The sequence below is a fragment of the Olea europaea genome, unplaced genomic scaffold (assembly GCF_002742605.1).
Source record: "Olea europaea var. sylvestris unplaced genomic scaffold, O_europaea_v1 scaffold2149, whole genome shotgun sequence".
NCBI classification, from domain to species: domain Eukaryota; kingdom Viridiplantae; phylum Streptophyta; class Magnoliopsida; order Lamiales; family Oleaceae; genus Olea; species Olea europaea.
In genome coordinates, this window is record NW_019239468.1 from 53,614 (window position 1) to 70,418 (window position 16,805).

Genomic DNA, 16,805 nt, shown 5'->3' on the forward strand with positions numbered 1-16,805 from the left:
CTAATGGGTCACACACAAAAGAGAATTGGAAGATTGCAAATTGCCAATTGATTAATTTAACAATCGTTGGATAAATTAATTAATTGGATTTGTTATTTATATTTTCGAATTAATTAATTGGATTAATTAATTCACGGACCGGGTTTAATTAATTGGATTAATTAATTATTGGGCCGGACCGGGCCGAGCCTATTTGGGTTTATATAAATACATAACTAGGGTTTGAGGTCCATTAAGGTTTTTATTATTCTTGCTAGCACAAGAGAAAACCCTAGAGGCTGCAATCATTTTCTCTGTGTGGATCACCGTTGGAGGCTGGACAATTGGACAGCTGTGGTGGCGAATCAAAGTTGTGGAACGAAAAGAAAAGCAAAAGGATTGCAGATCTGAAAAAGGTACAATCTTATCACAATTCCTAACCAAACACAATGAGATCTATTGGATGGGAATCGAAATAATTTAATTTTCCGCTGTGCATGTATAAGTAGATTCCCAACAGGTACAACAGCGATTGCTACTACAGATTTGCATCTCTCTCATTCCATCTGAGGAGTCCACCCAAGTCGACACCTTCTATGCAAATTCAGGTAGTATTTTTGCATCTTTCAGTGCCACTAGAGATAATGACAGAGATTCTTGGGTCATTGACTCCGGTGCCACAAATCACATGACGTTCGATGAAGCAGATTTTACGATGACGTCATCCCCCAAAAGAACTATAATTGCTAATGCAAATGGCGTAATCTCCCTAGTAACAGGGGCTAGTTCTGTAACTTTGCCCCCTTCTCTACAATTATTTAATACATTACTTGTTCCATCACTCTCTTACAAGTTATTATCTGTTAGCCAAGTTACGGCTGAAAAAATTGTATTGTGCTGATTTATCCCAATTTTTGTCTTATCTATGATATTCTCACCAAGGAGATAATTGGGCATGGTACTAAGAAAGGGGAGGTTATGCTACATGGATGATTTTAGTGTAGGCCGAGCACATCACATATACCATTAGCTTGGACACAATGAACAATAAATTTGGTTGTGGCACTGCCGATTAGGTCATCTATCCTTTAGCTACTTGAAGCATTTATTTCCTGATTTATTTTCTCATTTGTCAATTTCTGACTTGAAATGTGACACTTGCATTTTGGCCATGAGTCACCAAACTAACTATCCTTTGAGCATGAATAAATGTAATACTCCATTTACTTTGATTCATTCTGATATGTGGGGTTCATCGACTATCTCTGTTGGATATGGTATACGGTGGTTTGTGATATTTGTCGATGATTGTACACATATGACATTGTTATATCTGTTGTAACACAAAAAATGAGGTACTCAGTGCATTCCAAGCATTTCACGATATGGTTCACACTTTATTCTCGGCACAAATTCAAATTCTTCGCTCGGATAATGGTGACGAATATATCAATCAACCCTTCCAAGATTATCTTCAAAAACATGGTCTCCTCCATGAAACCTCTTGTCCCCAAACCCTTCAGCAGAATGGGGTTGCTAAGTGCAAGAATGGGCATATTCTTGAGATTGCTCGGACACTATTACTTGGTGCTCATGTATCCCAACGCCATTGGTTAGATGCTGTCTCCATAGCCGTGTACTTGCTGAACCAAATGCTGTCAAAAATCTTAAATTTTAAGACTCCTCTTTGCATTCTCTTTGCCCGAATCTCTCCTCGACAGCCTTAATGCTTTCTCCTAAGATTTTTAGATTTGTAGCATTTGTCCATCTACATAAGAATCAGTACATTAAGCTCGACCATCTACGCTCCGATGTCTTTCTTGGGTTATGGTGTCCATCAAAAAGGGTATCGTTGCTATGACCCCTTTACGAAGTGAACTTTCATCACTATGGACATTACGCTTCTAGAATCAGATACATTTTCCCGTCCTCAGCAACTACATCTCCTCTTCGGGGGGAGACAGGAAGTGAAGAGCCAAGATGGTTAGCCCTAGATTGGGTAGCTACCAGGATAGTGAAGGTGTAAATGCAGAAATTGTTGAACCAAGTACCACTCCAGTTGATGTATTGTCAACCTCTGAGGCTAAATTCACTCAATCTGAACCCCCTAACTCTTCAATACTTATAGACCCATTTCCTGAGAATATTCCCGAGTTAACTATTCCTACCACTCCTCCACATACTAATGATACAGATATTTCTGCTAGGTATACATTGCCTTTCAGACACAATTAAGGTAAACCACTAAATAGATGCTCTCCTGATGAGTAGAAATAAAGTACAAAATACCCAATTGCCAATTATGCCTCCACCAAGAAGCTACTCGAGCTCTCGAGACATTTGCACACAAATTGTCCTCATATTGTGTTCCAACTAGCATTCTGGAAGCTCTAGTTGATCCAAAGTGGACTCAGGTCATACGAGAAGAAATGGAGGCATTACTGAAGAACAAAACATGGACTCTAGTCCCACTCTGAGAAGGTAAGAAAACTATGGGATGCAAGTGGTGTTCTCTATTAAACATAAAGCAGATGGGTCAATTGAACAATACACAGCACGACTTACGGTAAAAGGATATACACAGAGGTATGGAGTAGTAATGGGAGACATTCTCACCAATGGTAAAATTGAATACAATTAGGGTCCTACTGTCTCTTGTAGTAAATCTAGTTGGCCACTAGAACAGTTCGATGTAAAGAACACATTTTTCCATGGAGTTTTGGGGAGGAAGTGTACATGGATGTCTTACCAAGCTATAAGGCATCATCGAACGTCAATGTTGCTTGAAAATTGGAAAAAGAGCTATATGTATTGAAGCAATCACCTTGAGTTTGGTTTGGGAGATTTAGTCTAGCAATGAAGAAGTATGGCTACAAACAAACCAACTCAGATCATACTCTTTTCTTAAAACACCGACTGGGCTTTGATAGTCTATGAGGATGATATGACCATTACATGAGACGATGCTGAAGATATATCAAGACTTTAGGAAATAGATGGCAACTAAATTTGAGATGAAGGACCTAGAAGGACTCAAGGATTTCTTGGAAATTGAAGTTGCTAGGTCACAACGAGGTATATTTATTTCACAATGGAAGTATATATTAGATTTATTATCTGAGGTAGGAATGTTGGAATGAAAGCCTGCAGTACTCCTATCATTAAAAATCGTAGACTCAATGAGCATCTAGACCAATTACCAACGAATAAAAGAAGGTACCAGAGACTAGTTGGTAAGCTTATCTATCTCTCACATACACGTCCAGATATTGCCTACGCGGCGAGTATTGTAAGTCAATATATACATAACCCAGGTGAGAATAATATGGATGCTGTGATTCAAATACTTCGGTACTTGAAGTTCTTCGCTGGAAAAGGACTTATGTTCACAAAGAATAAACATCTACTAATCGAGGGCTTTACAGATGAAGATTGAACTAGAGATATCAAAGACAGAAAGTCTACTTCGGGTGACTTGTAAAGTGGAAGAGTAAGAAACAAAATGTAGTGGCATTGTCAAGTGCTGAAGTTGAATCCCGTAGAATGGCTAAGGGACTATGTGAACTTCTATAGCTTAAGAAGTTGTTGACCAAACTTGGAGTTAACATCACCACATGGATGAATCTTTTCAGCAACAACAAGGCTGCTATTGCCATTTTCCATAATCCTATTCAGCATGATTGTACCAACATGTGGAAGTAGATCATCACTTTATCAAAGAGATTCTTGAAGCTAAATTATTTGGTTTCCTTTTGTAAAGTTCGAGGACCAGTTGGCCGATGTACTCACTAAAGTTGTATCCAGCAAAGAATTCAAATCTCACTCTCCAAGTTGAACATCCAAGATTTGTATGCACCAACTTGAGGGGGAATGGTGGCATGAATAGAGTAGTTGTAGGAAACCCTAATGAGGAAATCTTTCATGTATAGTCAAACCTTATTTTGCCTTTTATTTTTGCCCAAAAATCTGCCATTACCTTGCATATATGGATGGGCTCTTCCTATTTATTTGTAAGTTGTACGCTCAAATAAATATACAAAATAGAAGATTTGCAAAGACTGTCACTTCGAGTTGTTAAGAATGCTTGGAGGATGTTGGGGTTGGCATCAAAGATTTTGATTGTGTCAATGGTGGTATGGTCTTTGATGAAGGCAGCCACTTAAGATGGCATTGGGAGGTTGTTAGCCATTGTGCCATAGTTGACGCCGATGGTATACTCCGTCATTGACGATGGGTGAAAAAGATAAAGAAAGAGATGACATTAAGGAAAAGCTTCAAATGGTGGTTAAGTAACAATGCAGGAGGATTTGTTTTCTTAGGTTTTAAAGAGAATTTTTTATTTTGTTAATTTATGGGGTTATTGAAAGAATATAATATTATTTAGGAAAAATTGCAGCAGCGGTCCCTCACCTTTCACTTTTTTGCAGACTTTACCCTAACTTCAATTTGTGTCATCCACAGTTTGAAACCTTTCAAAAATATGTACCTGAACTCCAAATGGATGGAAGCCATCCAATGGACCGATAGTTGACCAAGGAAGTGAATTTTGACCAAATTGAAATGGGTAAAATCGTAATTTTGCTATTATATACATAAAATAATTTTAAAAACCAAAAATTAAAAAAAATAAAAAAAGAGAAAAGAAATTTAAAAAAATAAAAAAATCAAACGCTAGCACCCACCCCTCTTTCTCACCTCTACTCAGAAATCAACCATCAGCAGTGCCATCCAACTTCGGCACCATCCCTAGCGTCAATCCCCAGAGTTAGCCCATCGAACCCAATAAGATCCTTTCAATTTTCCCACCTTAGATCTCAATTTTTTTGCTTTTTCATTTGATTATTCTATTTAAGTTTTGTATTTTATAGTAAGACACAATCTCAACTTCATCCTACAAGAAGTTTTGGGAAGAAAGAGAGTTAGATGAAGATGGACAAGATGCTTAGGGAAAGAAGGAGAATCAGGTGGTGGTGTCTATTGTAGGCGACGACGGGCGATTTTGGTGGACTGATTTTAAGAAAGGAGGGTTGGCCAGTGGTGGACAAGATGTTTTGGGGAAGGAGAGTTGGGTGGTGGTGACTGTTGTAGGTGGTGATGGGCGATGGTGGAGTGATTTTAGAGAAGGAGGGTCGGCTAGTGGTGGACAAGATGTTTTAGGAAAGGAGAGTTGGGTGGTGGTGATTGTTGCAGACGGCGATAGGCGATGGTGGTGGACTGATTTTGGGAAAAGAGAGTTAGGTGGTGGTGCACCGGATGTTTTGGAAAAGGCGGAGACGGGTGGTGGTGGTGGTTGTTGTCGACGGTGACGGACGATGGTGGTGGACTAATTCTAAGGAAGGAGGGTCAGTTGGTAGTGGACAAGATGTTTATTTTTTTTAAAATTATTATTATTTTTTACTTTGTTAATTTAATTTTTTAAGTTATTTAATGTAAGGAAAATGTAAAGTACCAATTTACCCTCTCTAAATTGTTCAAAATTAATTAAATTTTGACTTTTCTGGTCAACTAATAGTCAATTGGATGGTTTCCATCCATTTGGATTTCAAGTGCATATTTTTGAAAAGTTTAGAATTGCGGATAGCACAAATTAAATGTTAGGGTAAAGTCTGCAAAAAAGTAAAATGTTAGGAATCACTGCTACAATTTTCCCTATTATTTATAGCCAGTGACTATAGTAGCCATTCTATTTGACAGCTTTTGAGGTAATTCTGGTGCCTCAAATAATAAGTTGCCACATAACTTTGCTTATTCTTTTCCAGAACAACAACTTTGCTCTTACTTCACACTTAACAACAAAATTCATCAGGTGAGAAGCCGAAGGCGATTTTCCATCTGTTCTACTCTTGGCTGTCATTTTGGAGTTGAAGATTCTCAATTTGCTGGTAATCTTGATATTTCTTTAAATGGTTTCCGCATGAACTTTCTCTTGCATATCATCAAGTGATTCTTATATAAATGTTTAAGTTCAAATATGCAAAAAGCAAAAAGAGAATAGTAATGCATTCCAGTTTCCACATTCTGCTATCACCCTCACTCTAAGCCTTGGTGACGGAAGTAGCGCAAGAAACTGCAATTCTGCCTTTGATAGAACTTAGCCAATGTCAAATTCACGAAAATCTTAACAACATTGAACTAATCGTGCTCTTTATAACCAAGCCAAGGAAAACTGATCAAAGATTGTTACCTTCGCTTCAATTATCCAAACCACTAATCCTTTGGCGTTTGGTGGAAGCAAAGAGAGCCTGTAATCAACTTCTGGTGGAAAATACCATCTGGCTATAGGCTGTTTCTTGTGTGAGCCTGAAATCAACTAATGGTATATCAGTTCTACATACGATTGAAATATCATACTTCGATTACCCGCATAGACTAATCGCTTACAGGGCAAACGGGGTGAAACTTGGTGAGAGTGGTCTCAAGATCACCAAGACCGCAAGCGGAGAGGTCTAAGAAATGGTAGCCTTGGTACCTAAGCCGGTTAAGGTACCATCCCTCGTACCCTCCTTCATGAGGGGAATAGATAGCCAAAGCTTTGTGCTCCTCCACATCTGATAACCATTTGCCCAAATCAACTTTTATAAGATCTCTTCCAATGAAATCCTCTATTCCTATGCTACATCTGGTCCCTTCTTTTCAATTGTGACTGAACTACTCGTCGTGCTGTAAAATGATAGCTTTTGACGTAGACGAGTAACTGAAGTTAGCAATGATCCGTGATACAAGCAGCTGCAGCTTCCATTTCTGCACAATGTTTTATCTACCGTATAAAAGAAGAAAGTGTGCCATAAGGACAAATGTACATGAAAATTGAAGTAGATTGAAGATTCTATGAGGTCAATTTAGGGCCATATGGTGGAGAAATAAGATAAGATAGCATAGCATATTGCATGTCAATACTGAAATAGTAAGGTGATAACACCATTCTCTACTCCCTCATTTTTTCATCATTTTTTGCTTTAAGAAAACAAAATTGGTAGATCGAAATCTTAATCCTAGTAATGACCTTTGATATCTAAGCAGGCATAGTTTCATCTTGGCCTAAAATAAAGAAGCAACAACTTCCAACTTACGACTATATTATGCGTCTTTCTAATTGGAATGGTAATGGGGCGAGACAGAGTCGGATAGCAATTATTGCTCTGACTTTTGGCTTCGTTTTATTGTTCACTTCTTAAATATAATTCAAGTCAAAAAACATAAATATAAAATAAAAAGATTCAGTGCAGGTTTGGTGAAGTTGGCGCAAGGACTATGTTATGTCTCGTTTATTATTCAGGAGAAGGTAGTGTGGAGTAACTGAGTGCGTCGAGTTGGAGCCTACATGAAAACACGTGTTACATTAAATATATGTTGAATTAATTATAGAGATATGAACTAGTAAAAATTGAAGTTTAAAAAAAGGGGAAAAAGTGTTACAAAATGTTGTCTCCTACTACTGCTATTTGTGACAGTTTTAAAATTTTCGGAGCCCATTGGACCAGTGGAGCTCTCCAGATAATTCGTCGGGCCAAAACTACAAAATTACATATTTGACATTGTCTTCGATCTTCATTAGTCATTACGAGTTGCCCTTTACGTTTTCCCCTGTACTTTTCAACCGGACTACTGTGCATTCTAGAGAGAGAGAGAGAGAGTGATGGGTAAGCAGCCGGTGAGAATGAAGGCGGTTGTTTACGCCTTGTCTCCTTTCCAGCAGAAGGTGATGCCGGGCCTCTGGAAGGATCTGCCTGGTAAGATCCACCACAAGATCTCCGAAAATTGGATCAGTGCTACCCTTCTCCTTAGCCCTCTCGTCGGAACATACTCGTGAGTATTATATCATAATACGTATTTACATTCTAGTATCTCTTTTTCTATCAGATTTGCGTTTTATGGAATGAATATTTATCTTATTTTATTTTAAGATGTGCCATTGCGTTTGTCGTAGACTTCATCTTCTAGAGAAGGGCATAGCTAGGATATTGGTGAATTTATTTCTATTTAAATTGATGATTCGTACCCAATCATTAGGAGTAGTTCCATTTCCAAATTGATTGTTCCTCTGTGAAATGTGTAATATTATGATTGTGAGCTGTAAATTTTTTTATTGCTTTAGTGCGAATGCAAGTGTGTAGTCCCAGATTGTATACAAAATAGTGTTTTTTTTTTTTTTTGGGTCAAATTTCAGCTTCTTGTTGGCATTGATGGCATGGGTATCCTGGTATTTATCAACTTAATATATGGCCTTGCCGAAAAACCCATGCAAACAAAGTGTTGTGATAATACATCTTAGAATGTAGTTGTTGTTATATTGGTTTTAGAATGCAAAAGGGGATCAGGTTAACCTTGAGGTGTGTCATGATAAATGCTCTTGAATTTAAGTGAGGATAAGTTTCCCTATGGAGTTCTCAAGTGATGCGTCCATCCGTTAGATGTGAGTTTATTTTTATCCCAGGATCCAGGGAATAACATTTTAAGGTTCAAAAAGAGGCAATGTGGCAGAAGTCCTTCGTACTAGACTAATTCAGCCAAATCTCAATAGGACTGCCATATTGCCAATTCCAAATTTTGTTTTTTTTTTTTGTGGGGGGGGGTTTTTGGGTCAAATTTCAGCTTCTTGTTAGCATTGATGGCATGGGTATCCTGGTATTTATCAACTTAATAAATGGCCTTGCCGAAAAACCCATGCAAACAAAGTGTTGTGATAATACATCTTAGAATGTAGTTGTTGTTATATTGGTTTTAGAATGCAAAAGGGGATCAGGTTAACCTTGAGGTGTGTCATGATAAATGCTCTTGAATTTAAGTGAGGATAAGTTTCCCTATGGAGTTCTCAAGTGATGCGTCCATCCGTTAGATGTGAGTTTATTTTTATCCCAGGATCCAGGGAATAACATTTTAAGGTTCAAAAAGAGGCAATGTGGCAGAAGTCCTTCCTACTAGACTAATTCAGCCAAATCTCAATACGACTGCCATATTGCCAATTCCAAATATTGGGTCCACAGTAAAAGAAACTCAGTCAATAACAAAAGTAGATTCCCTTCATTGATTAGAGCAAATATATTGCTCTGCTGTGGATGGGGTGGGGGGTTTGAATTCCAGGAAACTCTAGCCAGTTCTTCGAGGATTCATTACCTGTATAATAGACTTAGGAGAATTCCCTCAAGTGTCGCGAAGAGATGTGATAAACTGGAAAAAAAAATAAAAAAAAATAATGTACTTAAATTAATATTTAACAGGAAAAATCCACACTCTAGGCATTGACTCTGACTCACAAATAGTCAAGAGACTAAGCTGAATGGCGATCCTTGACTTCTTGACATGTTCATTCAAGTTTATGAATAACACAGTTCATCGTGTAAAGGTGGAAGCATAGAGAATTGTCACTAATGTGACATGCTTTATATTGATCACAACATAGATATGTATCCTACCTTCAGAAGAAAAATTGTGGGGCCATGGGAGTGAAAGGATGTTTCTTTACATGCAAATTGGCAGGATGCGTTAAGTTTTCGCAGTTAAAACTTTCGTCAAATGGCGTAAAATCTTATAATTTTGTTCCATCCTAATCTGGACAGAACCAATTTCTTTGCCTGGTTTAAATGGCTTGAAAATGCACATGATCTGTGAGATACTTGAATGTGTGCAGAAAATAAGCTTAAGACATGTCATTGAAGACTAGAGAATCACATAGAATTTTGCAAACCATGCTGAGAATATTGGATTGCATATAGTGCCCTACAAGATGCAAATTTTTATGAGAAATTGGAGGGACAATATGTGGCTGGGCTTCTAATTTCCCTTAACAATTCTTGTATTTGCATAAATCATTCTTATTGACTTAAAATCTCTATAAATGGGTTTATAAAATGATAAAATCAAGCACAGAGCAATCAATCTAATTGCTGTATGATTTTGTGTTTGAGTTGTTTCTTTTGGGTTGCTCGAGACATCAATTGGCTCACAATTTGCCAATGATCCTCTGGGGTGAAAAGGAATTGAGGACTGGATAAGGACGAAAATTCCTGCCAACAACTGAGGTGTTTTAGTGATCCAGACCCCAAGCCCTGCGAGCGAGCAGAAAAGTTAGGAGGGTAATCTAGATCCCATTATTTTCTTTGAGTTAAGGAAGTAAATCTGTTTATTTCCGCCAAAGATTGACCACAGTTGGGCTCAGGAAAATGTAGTTCTTCTTGACTTCATCTACTTTTCTTTTTCGTTATTTTTGTGTATTGGGATTTTCCTTTTACAGTTGTTCGCATCAATATGAAATTTCTGTATCACGTCAGCAATTTGTATACTGTGCATCTGTCTTCTTTGGAATCACATTTCTGGGGTATATGAAAGCGCGTTAGAAATTTATAATGACTGAAATGAAGTTAAAAAAATAATGTTCTTGTTATACCCTTGATGAACATATTTCCCATTTATCTTCTCTTTCCTTCATGCAATTTTTTTCTAATTATGGACTTCCATGATTGGCCAATACATTTGCATGTGCGATGATCAATGATCATTTCTCTTTCTCATGTAGCATCCTTTTCACCTCATATTGGATTGTGCTCACTAATATTTTCTTTTCTAAATCTGAAATTACAATGAGATTTATTAGTTCTCTTCACTTTGTTCTTGTTTGTTTATGATAGTGAGATTGTGTATTTTGAACATGCTGACTAAACTGCTCAATGCAGTCCTAGGCATTGTGAACTTCGTTTCTGAACACTTATCTACTCCCGTCTGCTTTGGCTACTACATTGTTGTAATTTGATACTGTGTCTAATTCTTGTTTATGTATGCAGCTATGTGCAGTGGTATCAGGAAAAGGAGAAGATGGAGCATAGATACTGAAAATTCCATGTTTTATCCACTCCTACTGGCCATGATTTTGCCAGGAGCTGCAGTTGTTAAACTCTGGAGTTTAAATGCTCATTTGCAGATATCTACTTCTGTGACCTTTCAACTTTTGTTAAATAACTTGATGTTTGAAATCTGTGGTGTTATGCAAAAATTTTCTGAATACCTGTTTTCTATTTTTCATGAATAAAGAAACAGATTTTGTTATGACATAATTCTCTTAGGTCTGCCTTTTCCAGCATGGATTCCCTAAAATTACCGAGAATGTGTTGCCGTTAGGTCTTCAAAAGAGAGTAGGATTTGATTTCAAGTTTCTCACGAGTGACAATGCTTTTTTTTTTTTTTTTTAATCGTGAATGCTTGAGCCAGCTTATACGCACCTCGACTAATCCCACGGGGCCTTGATGTTTAAAGTCAAGTACTCATCTTAGTGGCCTTAAGGGACTCGAACTGATGACCATTGGAGAGCAAATCAAAACTTGACTACTGAGCTACTCTTCAGAGTTCACGAGTGACAATGCTTTTCTCTTTTGAAAAGTGATCCTGTGAGATTGTGTCTAATTCTTAGCTTAAAGAATTCAGTTTGCATAATTCTTGATGCTGCTTTCAGATTTATATCTCATAAAATTGTCTTTGATTTATCGATAGGCCGTTCAAAGAGCACCGTAGGGTATTCAAAATAATGGAGTATTATATTGTGAAAAACATAAAGCATGATAATGAAAAAAGAAAATTAACAGATGATTTTTGAATTAAAATCAGTTTTTAAGCATAAATTATTTGGGAAAAATGATGGACCTAAAGCTTTGTTTGAGCTTCATTTTAAGAAAAAATGAGTTCTGGAATGGATCAGTAAAATTAAGTCCGCATTTGATCTTCATTAAAAATGAAAATTTCATATCTAAAAGATTAATTATGATCAATTTTAGAATTAAAATATAAGGTTTAAAACTTTAAAAATTTGATATTATTAAATATTATTTATATTTTAAAATTAAAAAATAAGGTTTAAAACTTTAAAAATTTGATATTATTAAATATTATTTATAAAATCATTAATTAAAAATATATTTTATTGATTAAATATATTAAGATCATAATTCTATACAATTTGATCACAAATTATCAAATTAAGTGGCCAAAATTTTTTTTTTCAATTATAAATAAAAAATTTATAGGCCATAATTTATTCTTTGATAAAAAAAAATTAGAAATTTGATGAGTCGTAATTTATTTATCGATTACAATTTTTAGATCACGCATTCTTTATTGGTCACAAATTAATCAATTTGTTTGTTACAATCAACCAAATTGGTCACAAACACTCCCACCACACACCACAACCACAAAAACGCAATCACAACCACCACACACGCAAAAAGCTCACCATCGCAAACCATACCGACCACACCACATTGCATCGCAACCACCAACCACACCACTAAACACCAACAGTCACAATAAAACCACCAATAACACCTACAACACCACTATAAACCCATAAAATCACCGCCATAACACTCGTGCCATCTTAGCCTACCGTCTTAGATGCTAAAAATAATTAAAGCCATCGTTGCTACATCGTGTTGTCGAATATGACGTTGTCGCTCTCTGAGCTTTGAACATGGGTATGATGTGGCCTTTCAAATCGTGTTGCAAGCGAGGCCATTCTCATCTTGTGCTACGGTGAGATCTCAAATCACTCAATTCTCAGTTGGTCGCAAACGACGGCGACGCTGCATTGACTATAGGTAGGTGGTACGGTGGCATCGATATAGTATGGAGGAAGAGAGAAGTGAGGAGTTGGCTATATAGAGAGACAAAGAAGAGGAGGAAATACATGGAATTGATCCATTTAAGAAGGTTATTTTTCCAAAATGGCCTTTGACGCTAAAATTTACCTTAAATACCCCGAACATAAAATTTATAACCAAGCTATCTTAATTTTTAAAGAGTTCAATTAAGCTCTCAAATTATTATCCTCATAAAAAATTGGTACCGAATATAAATCTCTGAGTGAAGAAATAAAACAAATTAATAATTCTCAACAATTAGTTGAAACAAAAAATAAAGTATTACAAATCCTGGTAGATGATTCTCTCAAATATGAAGAGGAAGATATTATTATAAATCAATTTTTAAAACAATATGATAATTATGCTAAGCCTTTAGGAAAACCAGACATTATAAATCAAGATGTCATAACTAGTATAAAAAATATGGAATCAAATTTAGAAATTGTTAATAACAATATTAAGATAGGACCAAAAATCCTATATAAACAAATTGAATCAAAATTTAAAGAATTACAAAATAAAAAAGATTCTTATGTCTCTTTTGAACCACCCTTACCGGCATATGTTATAGAAGAATTAGAAGCAAAATTCTTTGAAGCTACTGGAGAAGAATTAGAAGATTATAAACAAAGCTTAGAACAATTAGCTATGCAAACTGAAAATATATACATGAATGATCCTCCACCTAAAGAAGAAACTACTGAAATTAATACTCCACCTTTAAATCAACAAGTTGAAAACCGACCGTTAATTGGAGAAACTAGTAGAACTAATATTAATACAGATTGGACTCAAGTTGAATCTGATGACTGAAATTTTGAATGGATAAAAGAACAAGAAGGCTACAATTTCAGAAAGGAACCAAAAACTATATCAACCAAACATATACATCTTAGAGATAATAATCCAGTAAAATTATTTACTGAACAAATTCCTACTACTTGAATATGGTTAGATATTGATGATAGCAATAATAAAAGTGAAATTATTGACTCTTGGGCAAAGCTACTGATTTAGCTGTTGCTTTTCATAAATGGAATACCACTCAAGCGTATAACTTTATAATTCATACCTTTAGAGGATTTACTTCAGATCTCTGGAGAAGAATTTCTAAAGAAATTAAAAACAAAATTAAATATGGCGAAAACTCTACAACTACCATAGATAGCAACGAAAGTTTAGATGCTAAAAATTTTAAAGAAGTATTAAAACAAAATGAAAATTTTTTTAGACACCTATTATTAGGAGAAGTTATACCAGAAACTAAAATTGATATGATTACTCAAGAAACTTTACAAGCTGAAAGAGAAATGGAACTATTAAAAATTTGTGATATGTGTGAATTAAATGAATATACTAAGAAATTTGAAAATATATATATCAAAGTATCTAAATCTATTAAAGAATGGAATCTATCGGAAGAAGATAAAAAATTATTAAATAGATATTTTCTTAAATTACCTTGGCCATGGTGTCAAAAGTTATTTGAAAATTACCAAATCTATTGGAGTAAAATAGAATGAGAAGACCCTAACCACAAAGCTGATACTTTAGGAATGAGAACTTCATTTGCTAAAAGAAAAATCGCCGAATGGTGTAAAAAAATCTATGTACCAACACCTATTTAGAAAAGATGGTAAAAAAGCTAATTTATGTTGTTATGGAGAAATAACATTTGTAACACAATTTGACTGTCATCAACCATCTAAAAAATCATATTATAAAAAGAAATTTAAGAAATATTTAAAACATTGGAAGAAAAATAAAGGATTTAAGAACCACAAAAAATATTTTAAGAGGAAAAAACCTTGGAATAAGGAATATAACCAATATAAGAAGCCTCAGAAGAAATCTAAGGAAGAATTTTATAAAAAATGTAAATATTTTACTTGTAATGAATTAGGACATATATCTCCTAACTGTCCTAATAAAAATAAAAGAGAAAATGTTAAATCTATTAAATTAATGGAAGAAAATTGAATACGATTCAGAATTTGAGATAATTGAAGATTTAGACGAATTATCTAAAATAGACTCAATTTACGAGCTTGATATTAAAGAAATTGAGGAACCTGAATTTGAACAGATATATATGAATCAAGAAATTATTGATATTGTTGAAGCTACTTTAGATAGTGAAGAAGAAACTTCACAAACAGTTATGTTTGATGAAGAAAGATATGGAGCTATAAAAGAAAAATAAATATCTTTAAGAGATAAAGGTGTTTTTATTAGACTAATACTACCTTGGTTTGACAAAACTATATACATTGACGAAGTACCTATTAACATAGAAAATGTTAAGGGCAATACTACTATACCTTTAATTACAAGAGAATGGGTTAATAGAGAATTATCATATATTAAAAGATCCACTAGAGAAAGATTAAAGAATATAGTGATTGGAGGAATCCAAATCATGATTAAAGGATACTTTAGAGAGGGAATGGATTTTCCTATACAAATATCTTTAATGGATAACATGATACTTCATGATCGTTTGGACGCTCTATCAAGAGTTGTCTCTGGAAATCTTGTCTATAAGAAAATTATATTTACTATAAGACCTGGATTTGCCATAGCTATATTAGATGAAAACTTAAGTTTAGGATTAAATCTATATCACAAAATTGGTAGATTAAGTATGCCACCAAGAAGTAAAGCTGTAACTTTACATTGTAAAGCTTTATATGCTTTTACTACTACACACCAAAAAGAAATCAATAAAATTTCAGGAGAATTCATAGAAATTCATGAAGACTTTAAAAATCTAGCACAATTTACATTACGAAGAATGCTAAGTGATTGTAACATTTCGTTGCCACAAGAGATATTACTTGACTTTCATTAACGATCTAGAAGAATAGACAGTAATGTAGGTAATCAAGGATTAGCAACTTTGAATACTTTTGGACAATTTGTAGTTAGAATGCCTAGTAGAAGAATAGAAAGAAATATCAGTACTAGAGAACTCTCAAACTCTAGTAGACCATCTACAAGTAGAAATTAAACAGCTATACCTAGAAATAGTATTGATATTGATTTAAGAAAAAATGAGGAAGATAATTTCCTTATATTAACAGAATATTTCAATAATCAAAATAACTACGAAGAAATCATAGCCCTTGTTAATATAGGAGCTTGTACTAGCAATAGTACTAGCCATATAAGAGCAGACTTAGTCGATCATCTAGTAGAAGAAAATCTGCACAAGGAATAACTCTTACAGATTATCATGGAATTAAATATGAAATTAAAATATTTGTTAATCTGAACTAAGTTTTACTGACATAGAAGGAGAACAATTTAAACTGAACCTTAAAATTCATAAAGATTATAGAAAAGGAAAAGATACAAGCCCAATATTACTTGGAATGAACTTTCTTGAAAAAGGTATCACCATTTGTTATTCAGAAAAACATAATGCAAATAACTGTTGAAGGTAAACAAAAAATGTTGCCTAGAGTTAATAAAAATAAAGAATTCATTTATATGATACAAGGAATTAGATCAATCAAAACTAGTATTTTGAGCCCATATATTGAGATAATTCTCAATTTACCAGACTACTGTATGATAAGATTTCATGTAACACTTGATACTAGATCAGGAATTTGCCTATATAAAAGAAATGTGTTCCCAGAACACTATTATAAAAGAGATTATAAGAAAACAACTTACGATCAAACAGCTAGTGATATTGTTGAAATATATAGAGATTTTGTGGAAAAATGTTCCTATTATTATTAGAAAAGGAGAATGTTTTATTCCACGAATATTCGCTACAGATAAAATTGGATGTGATATTCACTTAGGAGAAAATTTTATCTATACATATAGCCCTTTTACGCAAAATAAAGATAGTTTTGAATTTACTACACCTTGTAATCACAAAATTAAAGCATCCAAAATTTATAAAGCAATTGAAATTGCACATCATCTGATTAACCATAAACCTAGACATCAGAGTACTGCAGGTAATCGTGGTGGATGTTATACAGAAATCAATCAAAAACAAAGAATTCCTGTATTAAGAATTAACAAGTTAGAAGAAGAATTAGAAAATATTAAAATTGAACTAAACGAATGTTATCACGAACATCCCTTAGCAAAATGGGACAAAGATAAACCTATGGCAACCATTGAATTAAAAAATCCAGATATTAAGATATCAGGAAAACAATTCCCTTATAGCGA

At 34.6% G+C, this 16,805-nt stretch overlaps 2 protein-coding genes across 2 annotated transcripts; one reads left to right on the plus strand and one right to left on the minus strand.

The window, feature by feature from the left end:
- Nucleotides 1-5,944: 5,944 nt before the first annotated feature.
- On the minus strand, nucleotides 5,945-12,328 carry LOC111380470 (NAD(P)H-quinone oxidoreductase subunit N, chloroplastic-like). Its single transcript, XM_023004052.1, has 5 exons — nucleotides 12,262-12,328; nucleotides 11,144-11,212; nucleotides 6,361-6,608; nucleotides 6,166-6,289; nucleotides 5,945-6,072 (listed from the first exon to the last, which is right to left on the minus strand). The coding sequence occupies exons 1-5, from the start codon at nucleotides 12,326-12,328 to the stop codon at nucleotides 5,945-5,947; spliced, it is 636 nt and encodes a 211-aa protein (XP_022859820.1).
- LOC111380473 (cytochrome b-c1 complex subunit 8-like) lies at nucleotides 7,526-11,027 on the plus strand. The gene is made up of 2 exons (XM_023004055.1): nucleotides 7,526-7,785; nucleotides 10,758-11,027. The coding sequence occupies exons 1-2, from the start codon at nucleotides 7,616-7,618 to the stop codon at nucleotides 10,804-10,806; spliced, it is 219 nt and encodes a 72-aa protein (XP_022859823.1). The 5' UTR covers nucleotides 7,526-7,615; the 3' UTR covers nucleotides 10,807-11,027.
- Nucleotides 12,329-16,805: the final 4,477 nt, after the last annotated feature.